General features: G+C 37.8%; 1 protein-coding gene across 1 annotated transcript in view; it reads right to left on the reverse strand.

Annotated features, from left to right (window-relative positions):
* Positions 1-17,052, reverse strand: part of bf (complement factor B) — a 66,083-nt gene extending 49,031 nt beyond the window's left edge. Inside the window, exons 1-4 of the mRNA XM_011670821.2 lie at positions 16,999-17,052; positions 2,668-2,786; positions 2,151-2,348; positions 1,052-1,261 (exon numbers count right to left, since the gene is read on the reverse strand). Of these exons, the coding sequence (XP_011669123.2) occupies positions 1,052-1,261; positions 2,151-2,348; positions 2,668-2,725 (466 nt within the window). The 5' untranslated portion in view covers positions 2,726-2,786; positions 16,999-17,052. The remainder of the gene's footprint in view (positions 1-1,051; positions 1,262-2,150; positions 2,349-2,667; positions 2,787-16,998) is intronic.

Below are 17,052 nucleotides of genomic sequence, written 5' to 3' on the forward strand. Positions count from 1 at the left end.
GTGGGAGTGGGTAGGGCTCAAGCATGCCCCGCCCCCCCTGTCCATTTTTCCCGAAACGGACTAACCTACACGGATAGACCCATCATCTTTAAGGTCATTTTCATAACCTAAACGTCTAAAAGTTATCCCATGACGTTCGTATTTCTCGCTAGCTATCCCACACCCAGTTATGAAAATATACATTAAATGTGAACTTATTTGATAATATACACTATTGCACTTGTATATGTTTTGACAGTTTTGCTTCATGAATTGCGTTTTGACATTGGAATTTGTATTAAAAAAATAAGATAACAAAAATGAAAAGCTCTCCTTCCGATTTGCTTTAAACAACTCTCAAAATAATTAATCGGAGGTGCGTCTGACGATCGTCACTGACTTGAAAAAGGTAAGGGGGAGGCTTCATACGCCATAAAGGTCGTAAAGATTAACGAGTTAAAAACATAACAAGAAAGCAGAAACAAAAGATCCATTTCATTTATGTAACGTCCCTAACAAATTATGAACATTTCAAACGATTCCAATCTCATTTAATTTGTCAAAGAGCAGGGATGCAGAAGTGCCCCTTTGTATGAATTCCCCTAAGTTTCAAACGCCCTTCATCTGTTCAACTTCTCCCGCATTCTGCATCCCCTCCCCCACACCAAATTTCGATCGATTTGTTAAAACATGCACAAATTAGCGCATTAAAAACATTGAGTTTTTTGTCAGGATTTAATTTTTCTTTTTTACCAACTCTGGCACACAAATTAAAGGAAGAACGGAGTACCTAATTTGAAGATTTGTTTGATGCACTATTCCCAATACAATCCCCATATAAAGTTTTTGATTTACACTGAAATGTTGCCGGTAAATTAATACTTTGTAATAAATGTAAAACTGGTGCCTGGCTTCCGAAAGTCCCCGCAGTGGAAGCGCGGTTCGGAGCATGGAACTTCAAAGTCAAGTATAATGTTACACATTCCTTTGTTACGCTTTAGAACTCACGAATGCGTTTGAATAAATTACAAGAGTTTCTCCTCCTTCTTTCAACTCCCTGCTTGAACCTTACTGTTGCATTCTGGGACATCCGCATCCGCTTCCCATGTGCCATTCTGACACGTAATTGTGACGTCCCCGGTTGGATGATATCCTGTTTGGCAGGTATAGTTGAACACTGTGCGTTCGGTGTAGAGATCACCACGTTTGATTCCAGAGTTGTTATCAAGAACCAAGGCTAGCATTCCGAACGGTTTGTTTGGGTCAGGGCATGATGGAGGTCCTAGCAATTTAAAGAACAAAATGTGGACTATATTTATAAAATATGAGCGAAATGATTTATGGAACAAAATAGCAAGATGCCTTAATCATTACAAATTGACCTCTTCTTTGTAGAAAGTGATATCTATATTTATTTTCTCCTTACTTACTCCCCAATATTATAAAATTTTTAATATAGAAATGAGTACAGCAAATATTGTAGAATTGAGAGCAAAACCCCGAATGAAGGAGCCTAATTGGGAAACACATGAACATTAAAAGTTAGGCTTACATTGAAAGAACATTGTCATATTAATTTCTTTTGTATGTCAGTCAAAGGAAAGAAATCGAGAGTTTAGAAGAAAATTCAGTTCATGAGGAAAAATTAGGAGAACATTTGACTTGCACAACAGACCAATTATGCTGACTAATATTTTAGCCTAAATTGCAATTTGTATATTATTACCCCGGCTCGAGCTCCTGCAGCAGTAGCGCTCATTGTACTCACGGGATAAATCCTACTATGTACTATGTACTCACTATATACATATGGGTCGAGTCTATTCGAGTGTGGCAAATTTAGATTCATGTATTGCCAAATCAAGTAAATGCCGCGGCAATAAATCGAACCCTGAACCTTGTGGTATACAGTTCGGTGACTTATCCATTATGCTTGTACCACAACACCTCTACTTTCATGTGTTTCTGTGATTTTTTTTAAATTGTTTAAATTCTTTAAAATATTGAATACATGAATAGATTGGCGTATGTTTACCGCCAGAATAGTGTCTCGCAACTTACTGACTTAGCAATGGACAAACTTATCGTGTAGTAACTAATAATACAAAAATGCTAGTCAAGCTTTTGTTAAAAATCAATGAAAATAAAAGGTAGAACCACCTTTCACTTACCATGGCAATACGGGTAATCGCTCCATTGTCCATTGTCCTGGCAGATGATGAATTCATCTCCTACAAGCGCTGCGTCAGGCTCACACACTGCGCGCACCATGTAATTCACAGGGAAATGTGTCAATCCATAGCCTGTACTGTGCTGATATTCGTAACGTCCTTTCCGTAAACTCCTCGGTCGACGACAGCTAGTACCCTCTGAAAGAATGTCATATAATTGGGTAAAAAATGCTTGAAAACACTTATTTCATGGTGGGTGGGTCCAGGGGCCATGGCCCATGCTACTAAGAGCGAACAACAACATTCTTTAATTCTTATTGAACACGAGTCGTCATCTGCCTGACGTAAAACTGCGTCAATCCAGTCTGTTTTGTTCTGATATGCCATTTCCGTAACGCCATGGTCGATGACAACTCTTATTTTCTGAAACAGTTTTAAATAATTAGAAAGAAACTAGTTTCACAATAAACACTAACTTATCATATTATCATATTCAAAATTTTAAACTTTGCCTTACCTGCACAGGAACAGAGGACTCCTATAATGGCGGCTACGATGGTCGCCGAAAACTTCATTTCAATACTTCGTAGATCGCCTTCTCAGACAAACTGAAGTGAGTCTGGCCGAGCGAGCGAGCTGCAGAGAAAAATGACAACCAATAAAACTCAGAAATGCACGTATGTGATAGTTACTAACCCTGCGTTCCAGCACAGAACCACCAAGTGGTGATATGACGAGCTTTGGCAACGAGCTCCTTTCAGTTAAACATACAGAAAGACAGACGGACCACGGACGATGGACAGACACATAAAGGAAAAGTGATAGGGTGATGAGTGGGGCTGTTACAAAAAAGAGCAGATGGTTTTTAGAGTGTATGATTTCTGTCATGTGAATAATAAAAAGATAAGTGACACGGAAAGAGCTGTGTAGCAAATTAAGATGTTTTGTCATTAATTTTGAAAGAAATGTGCCACTCGGAAAGAACACTTTGCACTTGATACTTGTTGAAAACCAATCTATTTCATATACATATATATATATCAGATAAATCCACCTCTACTTGATTAGGGCCTATAACATTTTTTTTGTGTGTGGATTTTTGTCCAAGGTCAAAAAGAACCTTATTCCCGGGGTCTTTCATAAACTTGTGGCATACAATCATGCATATTTACTGGGATTGATGCGGACATTTTTTGGAGATGAATTTTTGTTTTAAAGTTTTCGAACGCTTCATCCTTGCTCTCGTGCAAGAATCAGAATTTGAGATGGAATGAGGTATGAAATCTCTAGGAAAACGAAAACTGTTTTCACGTGTTAACCTATTGCGAACGTGATTTGTCGAGCCCGTTTTCTTCACGAAGCAATTTTACCTGCCGAACGTACTACGGAAGTAAGGAATGGTAAATTGTCTTGATATTCTTTAGCATTTCCCTTACCCGAAGTCTCTCCGAGAGATAGCGGGAATTTCTTGCGCGAAATGATCCGATTCTAACAAGTATTAGATAGTTTTGAAGTTTTTTTATGCCGGAATCAACGAACACAAATACTTCTATTTCCTTATTGATGAAAATCGTATTTGCAATTATTTTCTAGGATGAGTGTAATTGAGTTAAAACTGCCATCAAAGAAATTATAAATCTATGATATGTTATAAGACAGAGCAAACGGGAGAGTAATTTGGAAGATACGTCACAGGGTTGTCAATTTTTATTTGCATGATTACAATTTCAAAAGTTTTAACTTTATTATTTCTAATAGAATTTTGGTGAAACTTTTTCTGATCTATTTCTTTCAAAATAATTCCCGTTCCCGGCAAAACCAACTGGACATCGGAGAGGGCTTCTCCTTTAACAGAGTGATTTCATCTTCATGGCAACATGGCATCGATAGCATTTGCAATCTTATTGATAAATAATAGAAGTGCGTACGCGGATGAGTGCTTCTTGCAAAAACCAAATTGGGAGCAGGAGAGAACATGATTACAATTTTGAAAAAAGAAATAAGGCGAGATTAAACAAAAAACAAATTCGAGGATCTTTGAGAAAATAGTTAGAAGTGAAATGGGGCGGTAATTTGCTACGTCCTATTGATCACCTTTCTTTAAAATGGGTATAACCGTTGCGATCTTTTTTTTTTTATCAGGGACAGTGCCGGTTGTTAGTGATAGATTACAAATATAGGAGAAACTATTACATGGATGATTTTTTTTTAGTTAGTAAAACATTAGGGATACCATCATAACCTGAACTATAAAAAGAAAATACTATTTGGAATGTTGCCTCATAAATAAGAATGGAATGGTAAATTGGAATCGGGAATGTTGCGGGCAAGATTGGGGCGTATGTTCACGAAAAATGAATTTTTAGTGTACGCATTTTCAACGCTAGTATTATTGTGTTTACATTCACAGTAACAAATGAAACGGGATGCGTTTTTGCGGGTACTTGAGATTTAATAGAGGATGGAATCTTGTTACCCTGAATATCAACATCATGACAATAATAACAACTACGACACAAACTTTCCCAACTGAATATAAAATACGTTTACTTAAACGTTACACTGCTCCAATCTGCCCCAGGGAAGGACCCGGGTATCATTTTCGAATCTTTTGATCAATTTATACAAGTATCTGCACATGAAAAACTGGATGGAGCCGGCATGTCCAATCCATAGTACTCTCTGCATCAGGGCCGTCAACAGACGAGAACTTGTGTACAACCCCCCACAGCCCGTAAAAAGGCGACACTGTTTCCTCATTAAAGAGGGCGAACAGAGTTTACCTTCTCATATGGAATTTAACTGTGAGTACCACAAAGTGGGCTGTACGTATAACACCCCTCTGCATACAAAGAAGACACACGGTTCCACTGCATTAAACAGGCGAACAGATGCCTACTTTACAGGCGGGTACATGTTATAAATAAATAAACAGGATACCTGTTATCATCGGGGCCCTTACCGGAAAACCATAAATATTGAGCTCTGAAAAACTGGATGGAGCCGGCATGTCCAATCCAAAGTACTCTCTGCATCAGGGCCGTCAACAGACGAGAACTTGTGTACAACCCCCCACAGCCCGTAAAAAGGCGACACTGTTTCCTCATTAAAGAGGGCGAACAGAGTTTACCTTCTCATATGGAATTTAACTGTGAGTACCACAAAGTGGGCTATACGTATAACACCCCTCTGCATACAAAGAAGACACACGGTTCCACTGCATTAAACAGGCGAACAGATGCCTACTTTACAGGCGGGTACATGTTATAAATAAACAGGATACCTGTTATCATCGGGGCCCTTACCGGAAACCAATAAATATTGAGCTCTGCAAGATACAATGGCCAATTAAAATAATCCAAATCATATTCTCCAAAACACAACCTTCCCATGGGGTATTCTGCAGCAGTGTTATACACATAATAACCTTTATATGTATATATTAACATATATACACATACACATATATATATGCGAAGAGGCAAAAATGCCAATTTCCGCATGTCACAACGCAAATTCCAACAATTCGCGTGTTTAGATCCCCCCCCCCCCCCCCCCGAGGCCACTCCGTGACCCCCTTTCGGATGAGGTGAGGGCGAAACAAACCCGATCTTCAGACCACTGATCTGAGAAACATGACCGGGACAAAATTCCCTCACGGCCCACGACTGCGGAGCCATTCGTTATAAAACCGCAGATATTCGTGCGACCAAGCAATTTGCTCCAAATCCGAGTAAACTTTCAATTTGATATAGCATTACCCTGCATGTCCTTTGGGAATACAATTCTCCTTTAATTCGTGAACACACTCACTAAATAATGTTAAACCCACTGTATACAGCGATAAATCGGTATAACGAGGTTCTTAATTGGTCCCGTTAAATTTACCATGCTACAGCAGAAATGCCGTTGTATATAATCATGGACCTAATACAGGTAACAACAAAATATAATATAACGAGCTGGGACCAGGAATGTTATTCTGCTATATTAACAACATTGTTACATATGAAATCTCCTTTAATCGAGATTACCCTGTATCGTATATATTCGATTGCTTGACCTAAAGCATGTAAAACAATTTCCATGCATTATTGCATTTATATCTGTGAGACAAAACACATATCATGTCAATCATAACTTATCTCCTAGACCAACAAAACCATTATTACAAAATCGTATTGCTTGCAAAACAATAATGCCAATATATATAATCGAATTAACAACAACGACAAAATATGGTATAACGAGCTGAGACCAAAATTGATACTCGGCTATATCAACAACGTTGTTATATATAAAATCTCCTTTAATTGTGATGCAGGAAATCCCCAACCTGCCAAGCATTGCTTCGACATCAAGATTACTTGACTGAGGGGAAAAAACAAACATGATTAATCCGTTATGTTAATCACTTGACACGCTTCCTGACCACATAATATTTGGTAAAACATACTATCGAATACACTTGAAAAACGTAAGGAGGAAAATGAAGTTGGGGTTGGTGGAGGGTAAATTAATTTGCCACCGAATAATGTCTATGACCATCCTCTAAAAAATCTGCAAGGTGAATGAGGATTCTCACGCCAACACCGTGAGAACCAATATATCCCGGCTAAAATAATTCCATATATAAATTCGAAACATACATTGCGCACATTCCTTTTATAGATACGCGTACATGAAAGAAGCCGCGCGGCTGACTCAAAGGGTGTCGGCACGTTATTGTTTTCTATCAAGATGCCGCTAAGGGTCATCACAGAAGAGAAGCCGCCGCGAACTCGTGATGTCACTGATGAATGTAAACCATTTATATCGCCCTTCGTTCGATAAAATTTCTTACATTCACAGTAACAAATGAAACGGGATGCGTTTTTGCGGGTACTTGAGATTTAATAGAGGATGGAATCTTGTTACCCTGAATATCAACATCATGACAATAATAACAACTACGACACAAACTTTCCCAACTGAATATAAAATACGTTTACTTAAACGTTACACTGCTCCAATCTGCCCCAGGGAAGGACCCGGGTATCATTTTCGAATCTTTTGATCAATTTATACAAGTATCTGCACATGAAAAACTGGATGGAGCCGGCATGTCCAATCCATAGTACTCTCTGCATCAGGGCCGTCAACAGACGAGAACTTGTGTACAACCCCCCACAGCCCGTAAAAAGGCGACACTGTTTCCTCATTAAAGAGGGCGAACAGAGTTTACCTTCTCATATGGAATTTAACTGTGAGTACCACAAAGTGGGCTGTACGTATAACACCCCTCTGTATACAAAGAAGACACACGGTTCCACTGCATTAAACAGGCGAACAGATGCCTACTTTACAGGCGGGTACATGTTATAAATAAATAAACAGGATACCTGTTATCATCGGGGCCCTTACCGGAAAACCATAAATATTGAGCTCTGAAAAACTGGATGGAGCCGGCATGTCCAATCCAAAGTACTCTCTGCATCAGGGCCGTCAACAGACGAGAACTTGTGTACAACCCCCCACAGCCCGTAAAAAGGCGACACTGTTTCCTCATTAAAGAGGGCGAACAGAATTTACCTTCTCATATGGAATTTAACTGTGAGTACCACAAAGTGGGCTATACGTATAACACCCCTCTGCATACAAAGAAGACACACGGTTCCACTGCATTAAACAGGCGAACAGATGCCTACTTTACAGGCGGGTACATGTTATAAATAAACAGGATACCTGTTATCATCGGGGCCCTTACCGGAAACCAATAAATATTGAGCTCTGCAAGATACAATGGCCAATTAAAATAATCCAAATCATATTCTCCAAAACACAACCTTCCCATGGGGTATTCTGCAGCAGTGCGTAATACACATAATAACCTTTATATGTATATATTAACATATATACACATACACATATATATATGCGAAGAGGCAAAAATGCCAATTTCCGCCACACGGGCACCGCCCGCCGCCACTGAGCGTATATATTTTTATCGCGTAATGTACGCATATAAACTGACATAGTAATTTCACCCTAAATTCTAATGGGTTACTTTCGTTTCACTACGCGTTTTAAACGCGAACACGAACTTGAACCTATTGAATTCAACCAATTACCTTAATTTCATTTCAATACCAACGTTGTGCGATTTCGAAGCTTGAGCTAAATCAACCAACTAACCAAAATAACGTGATAACCACCTTTCGTTTTCAACCAAAAACAATAAATTAAACACCTTAATGACCTCGACTGTGACTATGCTCATGAAAGCACTCCGCGATAACAGTAAGTATAGTAAAACAAAGCCACGAACGGCTATATATATATATGAACTAAGTACACAAACTTGAACGTGAACATATTGAATCCAACCAATTAGCCAAAATAACGTGATAACTACATGTACCTTCCGTTTCCGACCAAAAACTATAAGTTAAAGCACATTTATGGCCGCGACTGTGACGAAGCTCATGAAAACACTCTGCAATAATCGGTAAATAAAACAAAGCCACAAAACGGCTATATATATATATATATATATATGTACAAAGTACGCGAACTTGAACTTGAACATAATGCATTCAACCAATTACCATATCTTTTCAATACCCACGTTTTGAAATTTCAAAGCTTAAGCTAAATCAACCAATTAATCAAAATAACGAGATAACTACCTTTCATCTTAAACCAAAAGCAGTCTTCAATGAAAAACGCGTTCATGGTCCCAACTGTGACCAAGCTCATGAGAAAGCTTTGTAATTTTCATTGACTGAAATACACAGCATCAAAATCCGGGTATATATATATGTAATAAACTTAACATGTTAATCGTAACCATTAGCCTAATAAGTCTCTTTCGCGTTACATAAAAGTTTTATGCTTTTAAAGCTCGAGCTAAATAAACCAATTACCCGAAACCTAATAACTACCTTTAAACATCAAAATGGGGAAACATATACTGTATATATATATATATATATCTATACGTTAAATAAATCAACTTAACATCTTAATAAAAACCACTAGCCTGATAAGTCTCTTTTGCTATAGCGTACGAGTTTTGTAATTACAAAGCTTGAGCTAAATAAAATTAGACCAATTACCCGAAACAAACGTGATTACTACGTTTCATTATGACTTGAATAACAAAAAACTCCACGAAAATCTATGCCATGTTTTCCAACCCCTTAATAAGGCTATGAAGAAACATATTATTTCCGGTCTCGGAGAGATGAATACCATCATTCCTAAACAGCTCGCGCCGCTCGTGCCTGATGCCCAGGTGAGTCAAAGCACTGCCCCCGATCGTGCGGCATATGCGCCTGGCGTGCTTGTTTAGAGCTCGCCGCGTCCGATCAATTTTGGGCTGCTCGTCTTTACTGAAGCCGCTGTAGGTCCTGCGAGGCAAAATATCCGACCAAATGATGCGGGCATTGGGGAAATGTTCGTGCAATTGTCCGAGTGTTGTATCCAAAAGCAAGAATAATTCGTCTTTTTTAGCTTGCCCGACGTCGTTCGTCCCCACGTGCAAAACGATGTGCGACGGAGAGGAAACCTGGATACCGGGCAGCACCCATTGGACATGTCCAATAACTTGACCTAGCTTAAGGCCCCTCCTTCCTCTCCACACGACGTTGGCTGACGACCCCAAACCTTGTTTTCCCTTACGATGCGCGAAGGCGGCTAGCCAGTGGATCATGGAATCGCCTATGAGCAGGATCGTACTTGACTGGCAACCTACAGCAGGAATGAAAGAAAAACTTCCGGCAGCTCATTGTTGTTGATGATTTACTCGTTTCAAAATCCCCAATAAATTGTAACATTATTAATCTTCAACTGCCTCGTGCATAAACATTAATCAATTATACATACTATTCAAACATATAAGTCTACCCAAATAACTGATAATTTTTCTTAACACACTTCCTTTAACTCAAATGATTAAAGAAATAATATGGTACAATACATCATGAATTATGCAACAGGTAGCATATTAATACGAACATATCTCTTATGCGCGTCCGAGGACCAGCGCCCCGTATTCTCAATTTCCCCTGCTTCAAACCGGTCATAGCGGCTGATGTGGCCGCGCCTTTTCTAAAAAAAAAAAAAAAAAAAAAAAAAAAAAAAAAAAAATGTGAGTAAATCGTGCTACTGGCAGATCCAAAAAGGACCAAACACTATTAATTTGTCTGGCCGAAGGGGTCGCTTTCACGAATTGCATCACCGTAATAGGCGGGGGTTGAATGCGTGCATGGTGCTGTGGCAGTCATGAGCCACAATTCACTATCAATGACAGCCCATGATCTAATGGATTCTCTTACTTGCCTCAGCCTAAACTGCGCATCGTATGTGCGCCAGCCGTAGCCGCCAAATCTAGCCGCCGTCCGGACGGTGTCCATATACTTAAACATCTCTAAGGCCCGAACTATATGCTGCTCGGTGTATATAGACGCAAATACCAAAAATGCGCTGGTCCATTGCTCTATTGAGGTTATTCGCGGCACCCCTCGCTGCGGTTGTACCTCCAATGTCGACCCCGACAGGGCAATAACCGTGGGTGCGCTGCCGTCTGGAACGGGGACATTTTTTAGCAAGGCCCCTAAATCAACAAACTCGCCTTTCCAGATTCTATCCCGCAATGCGCGAGGAACAGCTGACCCCAGCACCTCCCGAGGAGTTGCCAACAAGGGGGGGGGGGCATTGATCATAAGCCCCACCTGCTGCGCCTGCTCAGGGCCTCCAATTGAGTTTAATGTATCAATACCCGCGCAAACCAACGGCCTAGAATCGTACTCACTTGCGGATGGACCCGGTCCCCGCTGCTCCACTCCGGGATTCGGCTGCGGTGCCTGGACGAGAGGCTCTGATACGGGCTGGGAAGGCGGAGCTGTTGCAGTTGCAGTTCTCCGTGGACGTGAGGACCCAATTCGGTCAACAGTTGTCCACCTGGTCACTGGATTTCTGCTTAGCCTTCGGCATTATAATTCCCGACGCGATGATACAATTAACAAAATTATGTAGCTAATATAAAGTTAACCAATTATGAACTCCAAATGTACACAATTCAAGATCCCGTCGCCGTATATAATTACTCTGAAGAACCAAGTTGTATTAAAATGTTCCCTTCTGTAAATCCGATGTGGAATCGAAGTATAATAGTTGTCGACTACAATGTTTCCTCAATAAAGTCCAATAAATTAATTTGCCACCGAATAATGTCTATGACCATCCTCTAAAAAATGTGCAAGGTGAATGAGGATTCTCACGCCAACACCGTGAGAACCAATATATCCCGGCTAAAATAATTCCATATATAAATTCGAAACATACATTGCGCACATTCCTTTTATAGATACGCGTACATGAAAGAAGCCGCGCGGCTGACTCAAAGGGTGTCGGCACGTTATTGTTTTCTATCAAGATGCCGCTAAGGGTCATCACAGAAGAGAAGCCGCCGCGAACTCGTGATGTCACTGATGAATGTAAACCATTTATATCGCCCTTCGTTCGATAAAATTTCATATGTTCACCATCAACATACATTTTTTTGTAATAGTCAGATTGGTTGATTACCTTCGATGTACTTTTGATGTCGGACTTGAAGATATCGAATTGACGGTAATAATATTGTTTTTTTGCTATGCGAAGTATAACAGTTAGCTTATTCCGATAGATGAGTATATTTACTTTTATTATTTTCGTTTGGTTCAGCTTTATATATATATAATAATCTGTTTTTTTTCTATTTATGGACCTTAAAAGAGTTTTCGAAATCCAAGGAGATCTAGGCACCTTGTTGTGGTAAGCTTGAGCAAGACACTGTAATGGTAAGTTGGAATTGAACGATTCATCTAATATTTCTAAGAATTTACCAAAAGCTAGAGTAAAGCCATCATTATTGTATACCTGATCGACTTAAGTTGGACTGGAACTGTGGCAAGCCCTTTAATGCCACGTGTTGATCTCACCATTCCTGGCATTAGTCTCTCAGGGAACGTACACATCGTGGTCACAAATCTACAGAATTTACATTTTTTGATTACTGAAGGAAAAAAAAAAATATTATCTAAAGATCACAATTTATAAGGTTTTTTCCTCTAATTTTACATCTGGTTCAAGACCTTTTAAGGGCAAAGATCGCCTACCGTAGGATATGTCCAAGTCTTAAAAAACTTAAGTTTACAATGTAACTTCTTTTTTTCAACAATGAACTATCAAAAAATGTAAATTATGTAGATTCGGGATTTCCCTTGAGAGACGAATGGTGAGAGCAACCAGTGGCATGAATGGCCTGCTGTAGTTCAAGTCCAACTTAAGGCAATCTAAGTCTTTGTGAAACACCACTCGGGCTCATATTCATATCCTTACTCAGCAAGTTGACAACTATTATATACTAGTTGACAACTAGGCTTATAGTAATGATTTGTTAATATGAGCCCAGCTCTAAATGGATAGTAGTGGAAATCCACTCTCTTATATGTCACATCAATGATCACTTCGTTTTGGAGATGAATGAGACAGAAATAACCGTCTGGTATAGGGAAATAAATAATAGAACCGTTTATCAATCTTCTCAGAAACACAGACGGTAACTCTTGCCTAACGCACAACGGGGAGAGGGAGGGGGGGGGGGGTGTGCTAGCTAGTGATACACAGACGGTAACTCTTGCCTAATGTCTTGCCTAATCGGGGGGGGGGGGAGTAGTTGTCCTCAGGGGGTAATTCTCCGGGGGTAATTTCCGGGGGGGGGGTAATTGTCCTTGGGGTAGTTGTCCTCGGGGTGTAATTCACCGAGGGGGGGGGGGGGGTAATTGTCCTTGGGGGTAGTTTTCCGGGGGTTCATTTTCCGGGGAAAGGACTTTATAAGAAAAGAAAAGGAGCAAGCGTCAAAGTAAAAACAGCAATTTTTTCAGAGGTGATCCAGGAGCGCCGGTTCTGGTGTTCCCCCTCCCAGGGTAAGTAAAACACTTTGGCATTTTCCTGTCTGAAATCAAGTTTTATATACAATTTGAACACCGCAACGGTTTCAGCTAGTAAATGTGTCCTACCTATGTTGTTTGCATCGTTGCATTGTTTCCTTTAACTATAAATGAGCATCCTCCTCCTTAGATGTTTTTTGTTCACAGACCTCTTGTCGCTATCGGGGTGGGAGGGGATGCGCACGCACCCCCCCCCCCCCTTAGTTTCGGGCCTGCCTAAGAGAATGGATTTGGCCATTTCAGATATACGATCTAAGGAATCTTTATCAAACAACAGTTATTGAGTCACTCAAATTAACAAGTTTTGAGCATGGTAACTTAGAGATGAAGTTAATACTATTAAGACAAAGAATCAAATAGAAATTTCAACAATCTTAATGCCAGACGGGTACATGTACATGTGAGTACAAGTTTTATTGTAACTCCTGGATGTAAAATATTAAAGGTATTACAAATTTTGGTAATATTTCAACAGGATTGGATTATGAAATTCAAAATCTTCATTACCATTGCGAAACCTAGTGTTAAAATAAGCAAATTTGAAAAATTAGCCTCTAAAACGCTAAGGATTTCAAAAAATTAAAATATCAAATTTATCGATGCTCCCGATAAAATTTTCAAATAGTGCCTGCGGCCATACTATAAGATAGATAGATAAGATAAGATAATCAAGTTTCAAGTCCATTCATCATAAAAAAACATTTAGATACAATAACATACAAAGTCACAAGATATATAGTCAAAATAAACAAACATTACATAAGATAAAAGTACAAAATAAGGTGATCTGGACAAAAACATAGCAAAAGTGAGTATTTATGTGAATGAGGAGGCAGCTAGAAAGGAAGGAAATGCCACCTACAGAAAAAACTGAAAATTTGAAATTAGGATAAAAAGAGAGTATGAGTACAAGACCAGATTGAAGATTTACAGAATAACTTCTGAAAAAAAAATCTAAAATGCTGTTTGGTATGTAATTTTTAAAACATAAGTACATAAAAGTTGCAATTTCATAATCAGAAACATCAAATATATTCAACATATTCAGTTTATTAAATAACGGCTTTGTATTGGCGAGAAAATTAGCATGCGAAATGATTCTCACTGCCCTTTTTTGTAATCTGTATAAACGTAGCATTGAATATGTAGCCGAGGAATTCCAGGCTAGGTTACAGTATTAAAAATAAGGCAAAAAACTGGAATTATAGATCATTTTGAGTATATTTTGTGGGAAATGCTTTAACTTATTTAGAATACCTATACTTTTAGACATTTTCGTGCAAATGACTTCAAAATGCTCATTAAAGGATAACTTATTATCAATAGTCACATCCAATTTTTTTAAAGAAGAACAACGATCAATAATATTACCATTCAACGAAACAACTATATCATTATAATCATGATTTTATTTTAAAAAAACAACATTGTTTTGAAGCTGAAGTAAAATCAATCTTGAGAGAGATCTATACAACATACAGAGTTTAATATTCACAATTGCATAACTTCAGACTCGATTTTAATCGCGACAGCGATCAATATGTTCATTTGAACCAAAGTCATAAACCCATACCAAAACTTTGTATTACGTTTAATATTTAATAAATCAGGCAGGTTAAATGATAAAAGTGAAATTTAAATAAAAGGGAAAAAACTTAGCTCGGTAAAGGAAATGAATATTCAGGCATTGTTTTTAGTAATATTGGATCGTTTAAATGGCGACAAGGGACTTAGCGGATAAGGCCATGATATCATTATTTAAACTTTATAAATCTTTGGGCAATTATACGCCCAGGATTAAAGCCTTATTATACCTTTTTTATGCAACTATACGACCTATTTTGCTTTATGGATCAGAAATGTTGGGAGCTTGTGCAACAGACATAAAGAAAATACAGGGAAAACAGGACTTTATTATAATAAAGATTGCAGCAATCTAGCCGAACATTGGAAGAAATCCTCAACGTTAAGCAATAAACTTTAAGCAATAAACATGCTCAAATATTGGATACAAATACGAAGTTTGGATGAAAATGACCTTGTCTATAAATCCTTTTTGAAGAAAACAAAAAAATACTAAATAACGAACAAAGCTGTTGGTTAATGCCAATTCGGGATATATTAAGTTTACTAAATATTTGTAGTAATAATGGAAATGAGACCGTATTAGACCCTAAAAATATACCAATTTCTCAACAACATGCTGTCGAGCTATGTAAACTTTGTTTGGAAAGACGAATTGATGAACATTTAAAACTAGATTTATTCGATGATAGGGAAACCCGTAACGGAAATAAACTCAGAACCTTCAGACAATCAAGCAAGAAAAGCATTCATCTCATATACCAAATATTAATTAAAGAAAAAATATGACCAAACTACGACTGAGCGTACACAACTTACCCATAGGAATATAAAAGACGAGAAAAACGCCCCCTTATCTACGATTCTGTGAAGACTGCAATATGAATCAAGTAGGAGATGAATTCCATGTGATCATGAAATGTGATAAATATAACGATTTACGAATATATTTTCTTGAAAAAAATTAGCAATTTTGAAGAAGATGTTAGTGATTTGGAATGCCAAGAATAATTCATATATATAATGAGATTAGACAATAAAGATATAATAGATTTTTTCTTTTCGATCACCAAAAACATAATTGCAGTAAGGGGTAACTGTTAGATACTATGTAACTACTAAGTTAAAAAAAAAAAAACTCCTTATACAATTATTTAAATAACAAGTAAACAACCCTATTATTTCCTGTATATTTCTTTTCTGTATTCGACCAAATGTATTAAACGACAATGACCCCGCCTATATAGACAAGGCAATTTTTGTTTTAAAACCTTACGTGTTTGGTTTAATTTCACAGTAGGTCGCATATATGTATATATATATATAGGTACTATTACGTCATTCATTTTAGGCGAAACGATTATCTATTGCATTCCATGTACCTGATTTGCCTATTTTGTATAGCATGAGTAATAATTTATTTAGAAACTTGCTATATTAGGTTTTATATATGTATCATAGTACATTGTATTATTTACTTTATGCACTATGTGTCATGTGATTACAAGAAGAAAAAAGAGTTTTTCTGCTGTATACAATTTTCCTTCTGTTTTGCTACACTGCATTGTGAATTGATTGATATGATATAAATTTTTACAAAAAGTATAATGTTTCGTTACATTGCATTGTAAATTGTAAATTGATTTATATGATTTTCTTTTTTATAAACAGATTATTGATGTATGTCAATGAAGTTTAATAAATACAATACAATACATGTACCATATTATCACCATTTAAGGATCCTTTAAGGTGTTGGGAGCCCCAAATTCGCCGAAGTTTTGATGTCAAAATTTCACTTAAATTGTATCATAATGTGAAAGAGGATGTCATTTAAGATACACTTCTGTAAAGATCCCTCCCCCGCAGGAAACCTAAATGTTGTAGTCTTTCTTCAATATTCAATTCCAAACACATTTTTTTTGGTTGAAAATCCTTCCAAAAATGTGTCTCAAATGACATCCTCTTTCAGATTATGATACAATTTAAGTGAAATTTTGCTATCAAATTTTTGGGGTTCCCAACACTTTTGACAGGTTTAAATTAAAAAAATCTGAAATGTTAAAACAACATTAGTTATTACAATATGAAGCGCTTGTATCAGCTAGTTTTATCTGTAGGGACGCTATTCATAAACAGCTTTTGATTAATGGTAAAGGGTTCAAGCGACAAAAACAAATGCATAATGACTGTCCAAAATCGTACCCCAAACCAAAATACGGAAATAATACAAGTAAGAAGAGAAAAAGCCCCAGCAATCAAACTAGAAGTAAAATATAATTTCTTACTCCAAGAAGCGAATTGTTGCGCAGACAGCGGAAAAAAACACGTCTTGTTGCGGC

The sequence above is a fragment of the Strongylocentrotus purpuratus genome, unplaced genomic scaffold, assembly GCF_000002235.5.
Source record: "Strongylocentrotus purpuratus isolate Spur 01 unplaced genomic scaffold, Spur_5.0 spur5_scaffold_4, whole genome shotgun sequence".
Lineage (NCBI taxonomy): Eukaryota > Metazoa > Echinodermata > Echinoidea > Camarodonta > Strongylocentrotidae > Strongylocentrotus > Strongylocentrotus purpuratus.